This window comes from Panulirus ornatus, chromosome 37, assembly GCF_036320965.1.
Source record: "Panulirus ornatus isolate Po-2019 chromosome 37, ASM3632096v1, whole genome shotgun sequence".
NCBI lineage: Eukaryota > Metazoa > Arthropoda > Malacostraca > Decapoda > Palinuridae > Panulirus > Panulirus ornatus.
The window spans coordinates 4872257-4892032 of record NC_092260.1 but is presented as its reverse complement, the minus strand read 5'-3'; the positions used below and the strand labels follow the sequence as shown (position 1 = coordinate 4892032).

Below are 19776 nucleotides of genomic sequence, written 5' to 3'. Positions count from 1 at the left end.
TTGGAAGGAAGTAGTGAAAGATGTTTTAATTGGTTGGAGCCTGAACATGCTAGAGGGTGTGAGGTGTGCATGGTATAGAGCAGATTGGATTAATTTGATGCAAAAGGGGTATACATTCTGTCAATAGGCCAAACCAAGGCATATGAAGTGGTCAGGGGAAACCATGGAATGGTCCAAAGAGCTTAATAGTGGATTTGGGGCTCTTGTTTCAGTACGTTAAACAAAGCAGCTGTGGATTGCATGTAAGTAAATGAGTCCACTCTCTGTCTGTTCCTGGAACTACCTCATTGCTTGGGAAACAAGAAAGAATTGTGAAAAGAATATATTTTGTGTGTAACAAATCTTTCATTTGATAACTACTAATATCTTGTCATTTGCAGTTTTTCAGGGCTTTTGTATTGATTTCTCCAGAAAGACTCTTAAAGATAATCTCAAGTGCATGTCCTCAGCTTAACCTATGTAGGCTTAGGAAAAAAATGGCTTATGAGCCAAATCTTGTATTTTTTGTAATTATTGTTAGACATTAAACATATACATACATTACTTTATGTACATTGTAACTAATTGTAGGACCATATATGATGGCGATGAACATGGCAAATTCATGGAACGGCTGGATACGAGGATCCGAAATCATGACAGAGATATTGAACGCATGTGTAATCATCACTACCAGGGATTCATTGACTCCATCCGGGAGCTTCTGCAAGTCAGATCACAGGCAAACAAACTTAAGGTATTGTAATGCATCTTAATAATAAGGGGAACTTTTTAATGTTGCATTGTATTAGTAATGCATATGTTTTAACTTTAGTTTTTGTTTACAAATGTAGTGGAATCGTATATGTAGATTGTAGTATTAGGATTGTTTTATATATGTGCATCTAAAGTTTTATAGTTTACTTTCTGAGTTTTTTTTGTGCATGGGTTGATGTAAAAAGTAGTGAAGGTGGGGCTAGAGTGATGAGGCTTTGTGAAGCTGAATCACCCTACTGAATTGGGAATGGAGTGTTAATGATAGAGTTTTGGCATCTTAGATATATGTAACATCATAATTTGCATAGTGAATTTTTCCCTTAATTTGTTCTCCCTAAAAATAGACATTTCATATTATTTTCCTAAGAGATAGGTTAGAAATGTTACTGCCCCTGTATATCCTGTGTGTTGTTGGGAACTAAAAAGGATAGAAGTGGTGTGCTGGATGCCCTCTCCTTGTGTTTACTTTCTAAAAGGTGGAATAGAAGGAATCAAGCAGGAAGTGCTCATCCTCCTTGAAGGCCAAGTCAGGAGTATCTGAATGTGCATGAATGTTATGCAGAATGAGAAGGGAGAGACAGATGATATGTTTTAGGAGAGGAACATGGATGTACTGGTTCTGAGTAAAACAAAGCTCAAGGGAAAGACAGAAGAATAGTACTAGAGGTAAAGTATGAAGTGAGTGTGAGGACTAGTGTAAAGGAATGGATGGCATTTGTGCTGAATAAGGAGTTATGGGAATGAGTGAGAGGAAGTGAGCCTTACACTGATTTGGGTGAACAGGAAAGTGCTAACCCTTCCAGTGCATCAGTTCCATTGTTTCCATTTGCTACCCAATCTGCTGTATTTATGTGGAACACCACTTCCTCCAGGTTTTCTCTATTCACATGCACTCTCTAACCATCATGTTTCTGTCCACTTCTAAGCTTATTAACTTCAATTTGTTTTTCCATAAAATCACAGATATCCTTTTTGTATTTTTCAAAAAGATACTTTGTTTTTCCAGAAAATCACAGATGCCCTTTTCTATTTTTCAAAAAGTAATCTCTTCTTTCTTTTAAACTATTCGCCATTTCTCGCATTAGCAAGGTAGCGTTAGGAACAGAGGACTGGGCCTTTTTTGGAATATCCTCACCTGGCCCCCTCTGTTCCTTCTTTTGGAAAATTGAAAAAAAAAAAAAAGTAATCGTATGGATTATTTTCATTTTTAACCGCAGTTCCTCTGCTATTAATGTTTTGAAAGCCTTTAAGTGATTTTATTTTTCTCTGTGTTATGTAACAGACTTTCTCTTTATGTTGCAACCTAAAGCATCACTATTTATGATAAGGAAGTTCACTATGTTGTCTTTTTGTTGTCGATCTGTTTTAAATAATTCATTGGTTGGTGTGTCTCTCTCAGGCTGTTCTTATATGAAAGAGTAGTTTTTTACTGTATAATGTAAATATGTTGTTCCTTCAAGAAGTGTTATTCCAAAATAACTTGATGTATTTTAGCCATCTGATATGCTTTGGAGGTATGTTACCCTCTTGCATATTTATGGGGACTGGAAGATTGCACACAAATTGTGTCTTACATATTTTTCAAAGATTTTCATGGTAGCATCTATATATTTTTTCTTATTTTCACACCAGATGGAAGTTGTAAGAATAGATGATGAAGCACAAGAATCAGCCAAGCAACTTCTCTCCAAAAGTGAGGAGTTGATTAAAACACGGAAAGTTCAGTCAAACATCTGTGCAGCTATAGATGCACTAACATTATGTTTGCCAGTCCTGACCACATATTCCAAACTACAAAAACAGATGCAGGAGAAGAGGTGGGTTCTAGAGTATGGTGAAGGATACTGTAAAAGATCCTGAAGAAATAGGGAGAATGCTGTGTTATGTTTTTGTTCATGTATGTGTGATTATTTGTGGACCACAGAGAGGGGCTTTTATATTCTTTGGGCTCCATTTTTTCAGCTTTTTATGTTTCTTCATCAGCCTACTCCATCCATCCACCTCTGTTACAATAGATCTTTTTCACATCTTTTCTCTTTTTTTTTTTTTTTTAGCTTCTAGCCTGTTTCAAATGCCTAATTAAGATGGCTTTCAAATCTTGTAGGTGATAATCTTATCTTTTCCCTTCTGTCTCTCTTCCAACATGGGGAAAATTCTGACATATAGGTCACTGTCCTTTCTCTATTATTTAGCTTCATTATTTCAGGTACCACCTTTGTTGTCCTCTATTAAACTGCATCTAGCAAATCATATGATGCATGCTCTGATTTCAATGTAATGTATGTAGTAAATATTTTTGATAATTTCTTAGCCCATCTATTTTCCTGGTAATTTTGGTAGATATTATTTATGTAGTTTTGTATTATTGCCCCATGACCAATTTCTGTGAAAGAGTCATAGTGTTAACTAGGTCCTTTCTGAATGTTCCTACTCCCCAAGGCTAGGCTACTTCCAGTTGCAGGAACATTTGGACTCCTTTAGAGTGAGTTCTTTGACGAGACTGTACTCCTAATGATACAGCCTTGCTAAAGTGCCTTTTCACTCAGCATAACCATGAACAGGCAAGTCTAGTAAACCTACACCTTTATTTTTACAAATATATAAAAAAGGGGGTAAATAAAGTGCGTAAGACAAGGGAGCAAATGGGAACTTCAGTGAAGGGCGCAAATGGGGAGGTGATAACAAGTAGTGGTGATGTGAGAAGGAGATGGAGTTAGTATTTTGAAGGTTTGTTGAATGAGTTTGATGATAGAGTGGCAGATATAGGGTGTTTTGGTCGAGGTGGTGTGCAAAGTGAGAGGGTTAGGGAAAATGATTTGGTAAACAGAGAAGAGGTAGTGAAAGCTTTGTGGAAGATGAAAGCCGGCAAGGCAGCAGGTTTGGATGGTATTGCAGTGGAATTTATTAAAAAAGGGGGTGACTGTATTATTGACTGGTTGGTAAGGTTATTTAATGTATGTATGACTCATGGTGAGGTGCCTGAGGATTGGTGGAAATCGTGCATAGTGCCATTGTACAAAGGCAAAGGGGATAAGAGTGAGTGCTCAAATTACAGAGGTATAAGTTTGTTGAGTATTCCTGGTAAATTATATGGGAGGGTATTGATTGAGAGGGTGAAGGCATGTACAGAGCATCAGATTGGGGAAGAGCAGTGTGGTTTCAGAAGTGGTAGAGGATGTGTGGATCAGGTGTTTGCTTTGAAGAATGTATGTGAGAAATACTTAGAAAAGCAAATGGATTTGTATGTAGCATTTATGGATCTGGAGAAGGCATATGATAGAGTTGATAGAGATTCTCTGTGGAAGGTATTAAGAATATATGGTGTGGGAGGCAAGTTGTTAGAAGCAGTGAAAAGTTTTTATCGAGGATGTAAGGCATGTGTACGTGTAGGAAGAGAGGAAAGTGATTGGTTCTCAGTGAATGTAGGTTTGCAGCAGGGGTGTGTGATGTCTCCATGGTTGTTTAATTTGTTTATGGATGGGGTTGTTAGGGAGGTGAATGCAAGAGTTTTGGAAAGAGGGGCAAGTATGAAGTCTGTTGGGGATGAGAGAGCTTGGGAAATGAGTCAGTTGTTGTTCGCTGATGATGCAGTGCTGGTGGCTGATTCATATGAGAAACTGCAGAAGCTGGTGACTGAGTTTGGTAAAGTGTGTGAAAGAAGAAAGTTAAGAGTAAATGTGAATAAGAGCAAGGTTATTAGGTACAGTAGGGTTGAGGGTCAAGTCAATTGGGAGGTAAGTTTGAATGGAGAAAATCTGGAGGAAGTAAAGTGTTTTAGATATCTGGGAGTGGATCTGGCAGCGGATGGAACCATGGAAGCGGAAGTGGATCATAGGGTGGGGGAGGGGGCAAAAATTCTGGGGGCCTTGAAGAATGTGTGGAAGTCGAGAACATTATCTTGGAAAGCAAAAATGGGTATGTTTGAAGGAATAGTGGTTCCAACAATGTTGTATGGCTGCGAGGCGTGGGCTATGGATAGAGTTGTGCGCAGGAGGATGGATGTGCTGGAAATGAGATGTTTGAGGACAATGTGTGGTGTGAGGTGGTTTGATCGAGTAAGTAACGTAAGGGTAAGAGAGATGTGTGGAAATAAAAAGAGCGTGGTTGAGAGAGCAGAAGAGGGTGTTTTGAAATGGTTTGGGCACATGGAGAGAATGAGTGAGGAAAGATTGACCAAGAGGATATATGTGTCGGAGGTGGAGGGAACGAGGGGAAGTGGGAGACCAAATTGGAGGTGGAAAGATGGAGTGAAAAAGATTTTGTGTGATCGGGGCCTGAACATGCAGGAGGGTGAAAGGAGGGCAAGGAATAGAGTGAATTGGATCGATGTGGTATACCGGGGTTGACGTGCTGTCAGTGGATTGAATCAGGGCATGTGAAGCGTCTGGGGTAAAGCATGGAAAGCTGTGTAGGTATGTATATTTGCGTGTGTGGACGTATGTATATACATGTGTATGGGGGTGGGTTAGGCCATTTCTTTCGTCTGTTTCCTTGCGCTACCTCGCAAACGCAGGAGACAGCTACAAAGCAAAAAAAAAATATATATATATAAAAAAAGATTTTTCAAATATGTTCTCCAAGAAAAAGGCAAATGAAATGAGTTTTGCACACAGAAAAAAGGAGTTTCAAATGCCATATGGCAACAGTGGACAATTACTGCTTTGAGTAATCATTTGCCAGCAAGTAACAGCATCACCCAAGGCAGGCAGAGGCATTTTTTAGATTTCTAACTACAAGTAGAATTTTTTCTGGGGTCTTGTCTACACTGATCAGCTAAGAAAGGTCTGATTTTCATCTAAAAATTCCTGAATTATGATGTTCAGGATAACAGAAGTTAACATTAAAGACTGATCAGAATTTTTATTGTTCTTCAATTTTTTTTTTCTAAGTTTTATATATATATATATATGATGCCAGTTCCCTCCTGAAACTTCCTCAAGTGGGTGGCCACAGCAATAGTCTCTGTAACTAGTGAACTGCATTTCTGCTTCTTAGCCTTTAGTGCCTCACCCTTAGCAGGCCACTGGCAGAGGTGCCTATGTAGTTATCCTGCCGGCTACTTCTACCTAATGCTTCTGCCTATGTTTCTATCTAGTACATCTACCTAATGTTTCTATCTAATGCTCTGGCTTAAATGTTCCTACCCATTTGCGAAAATGCAAGGCTAACACACCGCTCACCAAGAAAATCTGGAATTATGAAGAATGAACTGTATGAGTTAAAGTGTTGTCAGGTGTTATGAGTGACAAGGAGATTTTGTATGTTTGTGGATAAAATTCCAGTATACCTCAAGCAGATGAGACAGAAAGAAAAGACAGCTACCTGTGTATTTGGGTGGGTTGGGCCATTCTTTCATCTGTTTCCTTGTGCTACCTCGCTAATGCAGGAGACAGCGACAAAGTATGATAAAATAAAAATATATATAGATACAGATACTCATAACTGATTGCCGTTTCCCACATCTGCGAGGCTGTGCCGGGAATCATGAATATACATACATACATCATACATACATACATACATACATACATACATACATACATACATGCATACATACATACATGTTATATTTATTCATTATCTATTATGCTTAATCACTGTTTCCTGCATCAGCGAGGTAGTGTCAGGAAACAGATGTAAGAAAAAATGGCCCATCCACTCATATACACATATATATACATAGATGTCCATACACACACACATATACATACATATACATATCATCATATGTAGGCATGTGTATGTGTAGGAAGAGAGGAAAGTGATTGGTTCTCAGTGAATGTAGGTTTGCGGCAGGGGTGTGTGATGTCTCCATGGTTGTTTAATTTGTTTATGGATGGGGTTGTTAGGGAGGTGAATGCAAGAGTTTTGGAAAGAGGGGCAAGGATGAAGTCTGTTGGGGATGAGAGAGCTTGGGAAGTGAGTCAGTTGTTGTTCGCTGATGATACAGCGCTGGTGGCTGATTCATGTGAGAAACTGCAGAAGCTGGTGACTGAGTTTGGTAAAGTGTGTGAAAGAAGAAAGTTAAGAGTAAATGTGAATAAGAGCAAGGTTATTAGGTACAGTAGGGTTGAGGGTCAAGTCAATTGGGAGGTAAGTTTGAATGGAGAAAAACTGGAGGAAGTAAAGTGTTTTAGATATCTGGGAGTGGATCTGGCAGCGGATGGAACCATGGAAGCGGAAGTGGATCATAGGGTGGGGGAGGGGGCGAAAATTCTGGGGGCCTTGAAGAATGTGTGGAAGTCGAGAACATTATCTCGGAAAGCAAAAATGGGTATGTTTGAAGGAATAGTGGTTCCAACAATGTTGTATGGCTGCGAGGCGTGGGCTATGGATAGAGTTGTGTGCAGGAGGATGGATGTGCTGGAAATTAGATGTTTGAGGACAATGTGAGGTGGTTTGATCGAGTAAGTAACGTAAGGGTAAGAGAGATGTGTGGAAATAAAAAGAGCGTGGTTGAGAGAGCAGAAGAGGGTGTTTTGAAATGGTTTGGTCACATGGAGAGAATGAATGAGGAAAGATTGACCAAGAGGATATATGTGTCGGAGGTGGAGGGAACGAGGAGAAGAGGGAGACCAAATTGGAGGTGGAAAGATGGAGTGAAAAAGATTTTGTGTGATCGGGCCTGAACATGCAGGAGGGTGAAAGGAGGGCAAGGAATAGAGTGAATTGGAGCGATGTGGTATACCGGGGTTGACGTGCTGTCAGTGGATTGAATCAAGGCATGTGAAGCGTCTGGGGTAAACCATGGAAAGCTGTGTAGGTATGTATATTTGCGTGTGTGGACGTATGTATATACATGTGTATGGGGGTGGGTTGGGCCATTTCTTTCGTCTGTTTCCTTGCGCTACCTCGCAAACGCGGGAGACAGCGACAAAGCAAAAAGAAAAAAAAAAAAATATGCACACATACATACATATACATTATCTCTTTATTACTTATTAGACTTTGTCACCATCTCCCTCGTTAGCGAGGTAGCGCAAGGAAACAGACGAAAGAATGACCCAACCCATCCGCATACACATGTATATACATAAATGCCCACACATGCACATATACATACCTATACATTTCAATGTATACATACATATACAAACACAGACATACACATATATACACATGTAAATATTCATACATGCTTCCTTCACCCATTCTCGTCGCCACCCCCTGACATGTGAAATGACACCCCCCTCCCCCGAGTGCATGCAAGGTAGTGCTAGAAGAAGACAACAAAGGCCACATGCGTTCACACTCAGTCTTAAGCTGTCATGTGTAATCCCCCGAAACCACAACTCCCTTTCCACATCCAGCCCCCAAAAAACTTTCCATGGTTTACCCCAGATGCTTTACATGCCCTGGTTCAATCCACTGACAGCACATCCACCTCGGTATACTACATCATTCCAATTCACTCTATTCCTTGCAAGCCTTTCACCCTCCTGTATGTTCAGGCCCTGATCATTCAAAATCTTTTTCACTCCATCCTTCCACCTCCAATTTGGTCTACCACTTCTCCTCTTTCCCTTCACCTCTGACACACATATCCTCTTTGTCAATCTTTCCACACTCGTTCTCTCCATGTGACCAAGCCATTTCAATACATCCTCTTCTGCTGTCTCAGCCACACTCTTTTTATTACCACACATCTCTCTTACACTTTCATTACTTACTCGATCAAACCCCCTCATGCCACATATTGTCCTCAAGCATCTTATTTTCAACACATCCACCCTCCTCTGCACAACCCTATCTGTAGCCCATGCCTCACAACCATATTACATTGTTGGAACTACTATTCCTTCAAACATACCCATTTTTTCTCTCCAAGATAACGTTCTTGCCTTCCACACATTCTTTAACGCTCCCAGAACCTCCGCCCCCTAACCCACCCTGTGACTTACTTCCACTTCCATGGTTCCATCCGCTACTAAATCCACTCCCAGGTGTCTAAAACACTTCACTTCCTCCAGTTTTTCTCCATTCAAACTTACCTCCAAATTTACTTGTCCTTCAACCCTACAGAACCTAATAACCTTGCTCTTATTCACATTTACTATCAGCTTTCTTCTCTCACACACTTTACCAAACTCAGCCACCAGCTTCTGCAGTTTCTCACCCGAATCAGCCACCATTGCTGTATCATCAACAAACAACAACTGACTCATTTCCCAAGCCCTCTCATCCACCACAGACTGCATACTTGTCCCTCTCTCCAAAACTTTTGCATTCACCTCCCTAACAACCCCATCCATAAACAAACAACCATTGAGACATCATGCACCCCTACCGCAAACCAACATTCACTGAGAACCTATCATTTTCGTCTCTTCCCACTCGTACACATGCCCTACATCCTCGATAAAAACTTTTTACTGCTTCTAGCACCTTACCTCCCACACCATATATTTTTTATACCTTCCACAGAGCATCTTTATCACTCTATCATATGCCTTCTCCAGATCCATAAATGCTGCATACAAATCCATCTATCTTTCTAAGTATTTCTCACATACATTCTTCAAAGCATAAACCTGATCCACACATCCTCTACCACTTCTGAAACCACACTGCTCTTCCCCAATCTGATGCTCTGTACATGCCCTCACCTTCTCAGTCAATACCCTCCCATATAATTTACCAGGAATACTCAATGAACTTTTACCTCTGTAATTTGAACTCTCACCTTTATCCCATTTGCCTTTGTACAATGGCACTATGCATGCACTCTGCCAATCCTCAGGCACTTCACCATGAACCATTCATAAATTGAATATCCTCACCAGCCAGTCAACAACAGTCACCCCCTTTTTTAATAAATTCGACAGCAATGCCATCCAAACCTGCAGCTTTGCCAGCTTCCATCTTCCACAAAACTTTCACTACCTCTTCTCTGTTTACCAAATCATTCTCCCTGATCCTCTCACCTCGCACACCACCTCGAACAAAACACCCTATATCTGCCACTCTATCATCAAACACATTCAACAAACCTTCAAAATACTCACTCTATCTTCCTCTCACTTCACTACTTGTTATTAACTCCCCATTTGCCCCCTTCACCGATGTTCCCATTTCTTCTCTTATCTTACGCACTTTATTTACCTCCTTCCAAAACATCTTTTTTTATATTCATTTATTTATTATGCTTTGTCGCTGTCTCCCGTGTTGGTGAGGTAGTGCAAGGAAACAGACAAAAGAATAGCCTAACCCACCCACATACACATGTATATACATATACGTCCACACACTCACATATACATACCTATACATTTCAATGTTTACATATATATACATACACAGACATATACATATATACACATGTACATAATTCATACTGCCTTTATTCATTCCTATTGCCACCCCGCCACACATGAAATGACAACCCCCTTCCCCCGCATGCGCGCGAGGTAGCGCTAGGAAAAAATCAACAAAGGCCACATTCATTCACACTCAGTCTCTAGCTGAGGGGCAAGTATGTATAATGCACCAAAACCACGGCTCCCTTTCCACATCCATGCCCCACAAAACTTTCCAGGGTTTACCCCAGACGCTTCACATGTCCTGGTTCAATCCATTGACAGCACATCGACCCCGGTATACCACATCATTCTAATTCACTCTATTCTTTGCATGCCTTTCACGCTCCTGCATGTTCAGGCCCCAATCGCTCAAAATCTTTTTCACTCCATCTTTTCACCTTGAATTTGGTCTCCCACTTCTCCTTGTTCCCTCCACCTCTGACACATATATCATCTTTGTCAATCTTTCCTCATTCATTCTCTCCATGTGACCAAACAATTTCAAAACACCCTCTCCTGCTCTCTCAACCACACTCTTTTTTAGTACCACACATCTCTCTTACCCTCTCATTACTTACTCGATCAAACCACCTCACACCACATATTGTCCTGAAACATCTCCTTTCCAACACATCCACCCTCCTCCGCACAACTCTATCTATATGTATTTATATATATGTATATATATCTTTCTTTCTTCTGTATTTGAATTCTGTTTTGGAGATGTACAGTCTATGATAAGTGGAAAATTAAATCTGCAACAGAATTGAATCTACAGTTTTAAACTGACAGAGAAACTGAGGACTAGACTCATAGATGGCAAATGAATTTTAGTATCAGTAAGTGTAAAGTTTTCCAGATTGCTAGTGAAAACATTAATCAAGCTGCTGTATAGATTCTGTAGAGCTACAAAAACTATTGAGGAAAATGACTTTGGTGGAATAACTTCCGGTGATCTAGAGCTAGTAAGTTGTTCATGGTAGTAATTTTGCAAACAAAATTCTTTGATTTAAAGATAGAGCTTTCTAATTTAACCCAGGAGAATTATCCTCATTATTTGCTAATCATTGGTATCCCCACTGTAAGTATTGTGTACAGTTTTGGTCACCCTCTTTGAAAAAAGACGAACAGAATGGAGAGAGTACAGCAGTGAGCCATCAAGAAGATTCCCATACTGAGAAACAAATCCTAAGAGATATGACTAAACAACTTAACAATACTTGACTTTGAGAAGAAAAGATTCAGAGATGATTTCATACAGGTATTCATAATTTTCAAAGGCTTTGATGATATGACAAGCTACAGACGGCTAAATTTATCTGATTTCACTTTTAGTTATGAGCAAACATTTCACCTCGAATTAAGGAGTTATTATTTTCTTCAATGGGATTGTTAAACATATGAAATGATTTACCAGTTAGAGTTGTTGAAAGCATTACCAGAGATACATTTGAAAATAGGCTTTATTAGTAAGTATTTTCTTTAAGTCCTGAACTGACATTATCTGTGCCTCCATAAAATTTAGATGTTTTTCTTCTTGAAACATCTGTCTGCCTTTCTGTTTTTACTTCACAGACCTACAAATCTTTTTTGTTTCTTTCAGTATCACAAACAGCCTCAAAGGACTTGATAGTCTGTTGCTGTTCGCTGATGATACAGTGCTGGTGGCTGATTCATGTGAGAAACTGCAGAAGCTGGTGACTGAGTTTGGTAAAGTGTGTGAAAGAAGAAAGTTAAGAGTAGGAGAGTGAAAGGCGTGCAAGGAATAGAGTGAATTGGAACGATGTGGTATACCGGGGTCGACGTGCTGTCAGTGGATTGAACCATGGCATGTGAAGCGTCTGGGGTAAACTATGGAAAGTTCTGTGGGGCCTGGATGTGGAAAGGGAGCTGTGGTTTCGGTGCATTATTACATGACAGCTAGAGAGTGAGTGTGAATGAATGGGGCCTTTGTTGTCTTTTCCTAGCGCTACCTCGCACACATGAGGGGGGAGGTGGTTGTTATTTCATGTGTGGCGAGGTGATGATGGGAATAAATAAAGGCAGACAGTATGAATTATGTATATTTGTATATATGTATATGTCTGTGTGTGTATATTATATGTGTACATTGAGATGTATAGGTATGTATATTTGCGTGTGTGGACGTGTATGTATATACATGTGTATGTGGGTGGGTTGGGCCATTCTTTCGTCAGTTTCCTTGTGCTACCTCGGTAACGCGGGAGACAGCGACAAAGCAAAATAAATAAATAGATATATTGTTTTATGCCATCCTTTTTGAGGAATCTTTTCTAGAGGAGTTTTACACAGAGGCCTTTGACATTCCTCAGTACTTTACAAACCATACCTTAGTCTAGACACTGAAGCTCAATCTTATGGGCTTTGGGCTTACCCTCTGTGAGGCAGACGATTGTTAATGCACCACAGCATAACCTCTTGGAATGTTTGTGGTCATCTTCATTCTTCATTAAGATTTTCTCTCCCTCTGACTCGATATAGTTCACATAAGAAACCAACTGAGGAGAGGAAATTGAGTTTTAATGAAAAAATGTTCTCTTCCAGGTGAATGCTACAAGCAAATTACCCTGTTTTTGTTTCCAGCCTTTCAAAAAAGACTGTCATAACTGATGCTGTCCATGGTCATGTGACATTGTTTTTCTAGGAAGTGTGAGGTGGTCAGCCTGGTGCACCCTGACAGCTGGTGTAATGATGATGTCATCACTGGGTAGTGACTGCTAGTTGAAGGGGAGTGCTCCCAGAGCGAGTCAGTGATGCTACTTATGTTTTGCTGGTTAATAAAGGGTACGAGGTATTTATCTCACCACAAAGTATGTGGTTAGAGGCTTCTAAACCTTGGAGATCTAAGAGATTCACTCATAGCTCACAGGAACACTGCCCTAGAGATTAGCTTTATTTTTCACTCTTCAAAACTCACTAATTATCTTTCAAATTGGGAATTTTCATGCGCATTTATTTGCAGGTATTATCCAGCTCTAAAAACTCTAGAACAGCTAGAACACACATATTTACCTCGGGTGGCCAGTTACCGATTTGCTCAGCAAATGCGTGACAACATCCCACGGGTACGAGAGGACATCAAGCATGCTTCAATGTCTGATATCAAAGACTTCCTTGAAGCTATTAGAAGGTAAATTTCATTGCTTTCTTGAAGTAAGCTAAAATTTAGTTTTTAAAAACTTAGAAATATTTGAATAGGCATAGGAAGCCACCAATCTGGTCAGCCTATTAGTTTTAGAACTGTGTATTAGAATTGTGTCTTTATATGACTATATTTCATAAGAGTACATAAAAGATTAAGAAATACAGTATTGCCTCTTATGAGGAAGAGCAAATAGTTTGTTCGTTAGTGTGGAGAAAATTGTTCAAGGAATGTTGCATACTTTAATGTTAACAGATGTTTATATCATTTTGGGAGTGGTATTCCTTGAGATTGATTTGATATATACTTGGAGAGGATGTGGAACTGAGCAGGGCTAAGAATGATACTATCCCACCCAAAATAATCTAATGTTAATACCATTATTATTTGCTTTTTAGTTGAATATAGAATATATGGTGTGGGAGGCAAGTTGTTAGAAGCAGTGAAAAGTTTTTATCAAGGATGTAAAGCATGTGTACATGTAGGAAGAGAGGAAAGTGATTTGTTCTCAGTGAATGTTGATTTGCGGCAGGGGTGCGTGATGTCTCCATGGTTGTTTAATTTGTTTATGGATGGGGTTGTTAGGGAGGTGAATTTAAGAGTTTGGAGAGAGGGGCAAGTATGCAGTCTGTTGTGGATGAGAGAGCTTGGGAAGTGAGTCAGTTGTTGTTCACTGATGATACAGCGCTGGTGGCTGATTCGGATGAGAAACTGCAGAAGCTGGTGACTGGTAAAGTGTGTGAAAGAAGAAAGCTGAGAGTGAATGTGGATAAGAGCAAGGTTATTAGGTAGAGTAGGGTTGAGGGACAAGTCAATTGGGAGGTAAGTTTGAGTGGAGAAAAACTGGAGGAAGTGAAATGTTTTAGATATCTGGGAATGCATTTGGCAGCAGATGGAACCATGGAAGCGGAAGTGAATCATAGGGTGGGGGACGGGGCGAAAGTTCTGGCAGTGTTGAAGAATGTGTAGAAGTTGACAACGTTATCTTGGAAAGCAAAAATGGGTATGTTTGAAGGAATAGTGGTTCCAACAATGATAATTGGTCGCGAGGCGTGGGCTATAGATAGAGTTGTGCGGAGGAGGATGGATGTGCTGGAAATGAGATGTTTGAGGACAATATGTGGTGTGAGGTGGTTTGATCGAGTAAGTAATGAAAGGGTAATAGAGATGTGTGGTAATAAAAAGAGTGTGTTTGAGAGAGCAGAAGAGGGTGTTTTGAAATGGTTTGGTCACGTGGAGAGAACGAGTGTGGAAAGATTGACAAAGAGGATATATGTGTCAGAGGTGGAAGGAACGAGAAGTGGGAGACCAAATTGGAGGTGGAAAGTTGGAGTGAAAAAGATTTTGAGTGATTAGGGCCTGAACATGCAGGAGGGTGAAAGGCGTGCAAGGAATAGAGTGAATTGGAAGGATGTGGTACACCGGGGTCAACGTGCTATCAATGGATTGAACCAGGGCATGTGAAGCGTCTTGGGTAAACCATGGAAAGTTCTGTGGGGCCTGGATGAGGAAAGGGAGCTGTGGTTTCGGTGCATTATACATGACTGCTAGAGACTGAGTGTGAACGAATATGGCCTTTGGTGTCTTTTCCTAGCGCTACCTCGTGCACATGTGGGGGTAGGGGGTTGTTATTCTATGTGTGGCGGGGTGGCGACGGGAAGGAATAAGGGCAGACAGTATGAATTATGTACATTTGTATATATGTATATGTCTGTGCGTGTATATATATGTATACGTTGAGATTTATAGGTATGTATATGTGTGTGTTTGGATGTGTATGTATATACGTGTATGTGGGTGGGTTGGGCCATTCTTTTGTCTGTTTCCTTGCACTACTCGCTAACTCGGGAGACAGCGACAAAGTGTAATAATAAATGAATAAGTTTGAGATGTTGATGGTATACATTTCTTATTCTATGCTATCGTGAATTGAAAATATTTTAGATGAAACCTTCCAAAAAGTGTCTGTAATGAGTTGGTTGCAGCCTGTGTACCAGCCTCTCAGGTGTTGCTGAACTTTGCTTTATCACATTTGAGCCATTTGATTGTTCCATTTTCTCAGGAAGATTTTCTTATCCAAATGCTGTGTTTCAGACCTTTCTTTGTAGCTCTGTTATTAGAGTGCCTGAATACATAGCCTCTGTATACCATTCAGATCATTATCATATCTTCCATTTAAAGAATGGAAGTATATTATTTTTTGTCTTTTGTGTGCATATCGACATTAGAATCTTTATTGAAGATTGCGCAAAAGATGCTTGTAGCATGATAAGTGTGGGAGATGGGCAGATTAGAAAGGGTAGTGAGTGGTGGGATGAAGAAGTAAGATTATTAGTGAAAGAGAAGAGAGAGGCATTTGGACGATTTTGCAGGGAAATAATGCAAATGAGTGGGAGATGTATAAAAGAAAGAGGCAGGAGGTCAAGAGAAAGGTGCAAGAGGTTAAAAAGAGGGCAAATGAGAGTTGGGGGAGAGAGTATCATTAGATTTTAGGGAGAACAAAAAGATGTTTTGGAAGGAGGTAAATAAAGTGCATAAGACGAGGGAACAAATGGGAACTTCAGTGAAGGGGGCAAATGGGGAGATGAAAACAAGTAGTGGTGATGTGAGAAGGAGATGCAGTGAGTATTTTGAAGGTTTGTTGAATGTGTTTGATGATAGAGTGGCAGATATAGGGTGTTTTGGTCGAGGTGGTATGCAAAGTGAAGGGGTTAGGGAAAATGATTTGGTAAACAGAGAAGAGGTAGTAAAAGCTTTGCAGAAGATGAAAGCTGGCAAGGCAGAGGGTTTGGATGGTATTGCAGTGGAATTTATAAAAAGAGGGGGTGACTGTATTGTTGACTGGTTGGTAAGGTTATTTAATGTATGTATGATTCATGGTGAGGTGCCTGAGGATTGGCGGAATGCTTGCATAGTGCCATTGTACAAAGGCAAAGGGGATAAGAGTGAGTGCTCAAATTACAGAGGTATAAGTTTGTTGAGAAGGCATATGATAGAGTTGATAGAGATGCTCTGTGGAAGGTATTAAGAATATATGGTGTGGGTGGCAAGTTGTTAGAAGCAGTGAAAAATTTTTATCGAGGATGTAAGGCATGTGTACGTGTAGGAAGAGAGGAAAGTGATTGGTTCTCAGTAAATGTAGGTTTGCGGCAGGGGTGTGTGATGTCTCCATGGTTGTTTAATTTGTTTATGGATGGGGTTGTTAGGGAGGTGAATGCAAGAGTTTTGGAAAGAGGGGCAAAAATGAAGTCTGTTGTGGATGAGAGAGCTTGGGAAGTGAGTCAGTTGTTGTTCGCTGATGATACAGCGCTGGTGGCTGATTCATGTGAGAAACTGCAGAAGCTGGTGACTGAGTTTGGTAAAGTGTGTGAAAGAAGAAAGTTAAGAGTAAATGTGAGTAAGAGCAAGGTTATTAGGTATAGTAGGGTTGAGGGTCAAGTCAATTAGGAGGTAAGTTTAAATGGAGAAAAACTGGAGGAAGTGAAGTGTTTTAGATATCTGGGAGTGGATCTGGCAGCGGATGGAACCATGGAAGCGGAAGTGAATCATAGGGTGGGGGAGGGGGCGAAAATCCTGGGAGCCTTGAAGAATGTGTGGAAGTCGAGAACATTATCTCGCAAAGCAAAAATGGGTATGTTTGAAGGAATAGTGGTTCCAACAATGTTGTATGGTTGTGAGGTGTGGGCTGTGGATAGAGTTGTGCACAGGAGGGTGGATGTGCTGGAAATGAGATGTATGAGGACAGTGTGTGGTGTGAGGTGGTTTCATCGAGTAAGTAATGTAAGGGTAAGAGAGATGTGTGGAAATAAAAAGAGCGTGGTTGAGAGAGCAGAAGAGGGTGTTTTGAAATGGTTTGGGCACGTGGAGAGAATGAGTGAGGAAAGATTGACCAAGAGGATATATGTGTCGGAGGTGGAGGGAATGAGGAGAAGTGGGAGACCAAATTGGAGGTGGAATGATGGAGTGAAAAAGATTTTGAGTGATTAGGGCCTGAACATGCAGGAGGGTGAAAGGCGGGCAAGGAATAGAATGAATTGGATCGATGTGGTATATCGGGTTGACGTGCTGTCAGAGGATTGAATCAGGGCATGTGAAGCGTCTGGGGTAGACCATGTAAAGCTGTGTGGGACTTGGATGTGGAAAGGGAGCTGTGGTTTCGGGCATTATTGCATGACAGCTAGAGACTGAGTGTGAACGAATGAGGCCTTTGTTGTCTTCCTAGCGCTACCCCTCACACATGAGGGGGGATGGGGATGGTATTCCATGTGTGGCGAGGTGGCGATGGGAATGAATAAAGGCAGACAGTGTGAATTGTGTGCATGGGTATATATGTATGTGTCTGTGTGTGTATATATATGTGTACATTGAGATGTATAGGTATGTATATTTGCGTGTGTGGACGTGTGTGTATATACATGTGTATGTGGGTGGGTTGGGCCATTTCTTTTGTCTGTTTCCTTGTGCTACCATGCAAACACGGGAGACTGCGACAAAGCAAAATAAAATGAATAAATACGTTCCAACAATGTTGTATGGTTGCGAGGCGTGGGCTATGGATAGAGTTGTGCGCAGGAGGATGGATGTGCTGGAAATGAGATGTTTGAGGACAATGTGTGGTGTGAGGTGGTTTGATCGAGTTTTGGAAAGAGGGGCAAAAATGAAGTCTGTTGTGGATGAGAGAGCTTGGGAAGTGAGTCAGTTGTTGTTCGCTGATGATACAGCGCTGGTGGCTGATTCATGTGAGAAACTGCAGAAGCTGGTGACTGAGTTTGGTAAAGTGTGTGAAAGAAGAAAGTTGAGAGTAAATATGAATAAGAGCAAGGTTATTAGGTTCATTAGGGTTGAGGGTCAAGTCAGTTGGGAGGTAAGTTTGAATGGAGAAAAACTGGAGGAAGTGAAGTGTTTTAGATATCTGGGAGTGGATTTGGCAGCGAATGGAACCATGGAAGCAGAAGTGAATCATAGGGTGGGGGAGGGGGTGAAAATTCTGGGAGCATTGAAGAATGTATGGAAGTTGAGAACATTATCTCGGAAAGCAAAAATGGGTATGTTTGAAGGAATAGTGGTTCCAACAATGTTGTATGGTTGCGAGGCATGGGCTATGGATAGATTTGTGCGGAGGAGGATGGATGCGCTGGAAATGAGATGTTTGAGGACAATATGTGTCAGAGGTGGAGGGAACGAGGAGAAGTGGGAGACCAAATTGGAGGTGGAAAGATGGAGTAAAAAAGATTTTGAATGATTGGGGCCTGAACATGCAGGAGGGTGAAAGGCATGCAAAGAATAGAGTGAATTTGAACTATGTGGTATACCGGGGTCGACGTGCTGTCAACGGATTGAACCAGGGCATGTGAAGCGTCTGGGGTAAACCATGGAAAGTTCTGTGGGGCCTGGATTTGGAAAGGGAGCTGTGGTTTCGGTGCATTATTATATGACAGCTAGAGACGTGAGTGTGAATGAATGGGGCCTTTGTTGTCCTTTCCTAACGCTACCTCGCTCACATGAGGGGGGAGGGGGTTGTTATTCCATGTGTGGCGAGGTGGCGATGGGAATGAATAAAGGCAGACAGTATGAATTATGTACATGTGTATATATGTATATGTCTCTGTGTATATATATGTATACATTGAGTTGTATAGGTTTGTATATTTGCATGTGTGGACTTGTATGTATATACATGTGTATGTGGGTGGGTTGGGTCATTCTTTCATCTGTTTCCTTGCGCTACCTCGCTAACACGGGAGACAGCAACAGAGCAAAAATAATAATAACTTTTTGAAGTTCACATATGGGCACTGTTTTTTCTTGCTAATGTCTCTTGTTTAAACATTTTCTTTTTTTCTTTTATTCATACATTTGTGCTGTTTCCTGCTTTATTAAGGTAGCACTAGGGACAGATGAAGAACTGGCTTCATTCACTTAAACCCACTCTCTAGCTGTCATGTATAATGCACCAAACCCTGGGGTCCCTATCCATAATCAGGCCTCACAGACCTTTCTGTGGTTGCCCCCAACTGATTCACATGTTATGGTTGAGGTCATTGACAGAATGTTGACCCCTGTAAACCACATCTCTCCAATTTGCAATGTCCCTTTGGTCTCTAGATAAGGGCATCTCTAACAACTTCCGTTGCTCTACCTTTCCTTTACTTTTCTGTCCTGATGGTCTTATAGCTGTCTCTCCCATTGACAGAGCAACTCTCCCAGATTCCTGTTTCTCCTCTAACAACATCTTGGATGACTCTAAACTTTCTTCACTCCTTGATGCTCCTCTTACTAATCCTATGGCTCCCTTCTCATAATCTCTTTACGGACTTTCAGAAAAGTGCTTCTTTCTCTAGACACAAGCAAGGCTTTTGGTCCTGGAGGCAACCATCCTTGTGTACTGAAAGAGCGTTCCTCTGAACTTTCACCTGTGCTTGCTTGACTTTTCCACTTCTGCTTTTCCTTCTCCTTGGAAACATGCTTTGATACATCCCATCCATAAGAAGGTTGATTGTTCTGACCCTTCTAGCTATCGTCCTGTTGCTTTGACATCTACCATTTCCAAAATCTTGA

At 40.9% G+C, this 19776-nt stretch overlaps 1 protein-coding gene across 3 annotated transcripts in view; it reads left to right on the top strand.

Annotated features, from left to right (window-relative positions):
* The window catches only part of Sec15 (exocyst complex component Sec15), a 250812-nt gene that overhangs the window by 15927 nt on the left and 215109 nt on the right, over positions 1-19776 (top strand). For all 3 annotated transcript variants that reach the window (XM_071683731.1, XM_071683732.1, XM_071683733.1), the window contains exons 2-4: positions 571-736; positions 2389-2573; positions 13039-13206. In XM_071683731.1, the coding sequence (XP_071539832.1) occupies positions 571-736; positions 2389-2573; positions 13039-13206 (519 nt within the window). The remainder of the gene's footprint in view (positions 1-570; positions 737-2388; positions 2574-13038; positions 13207-19776) is intronic.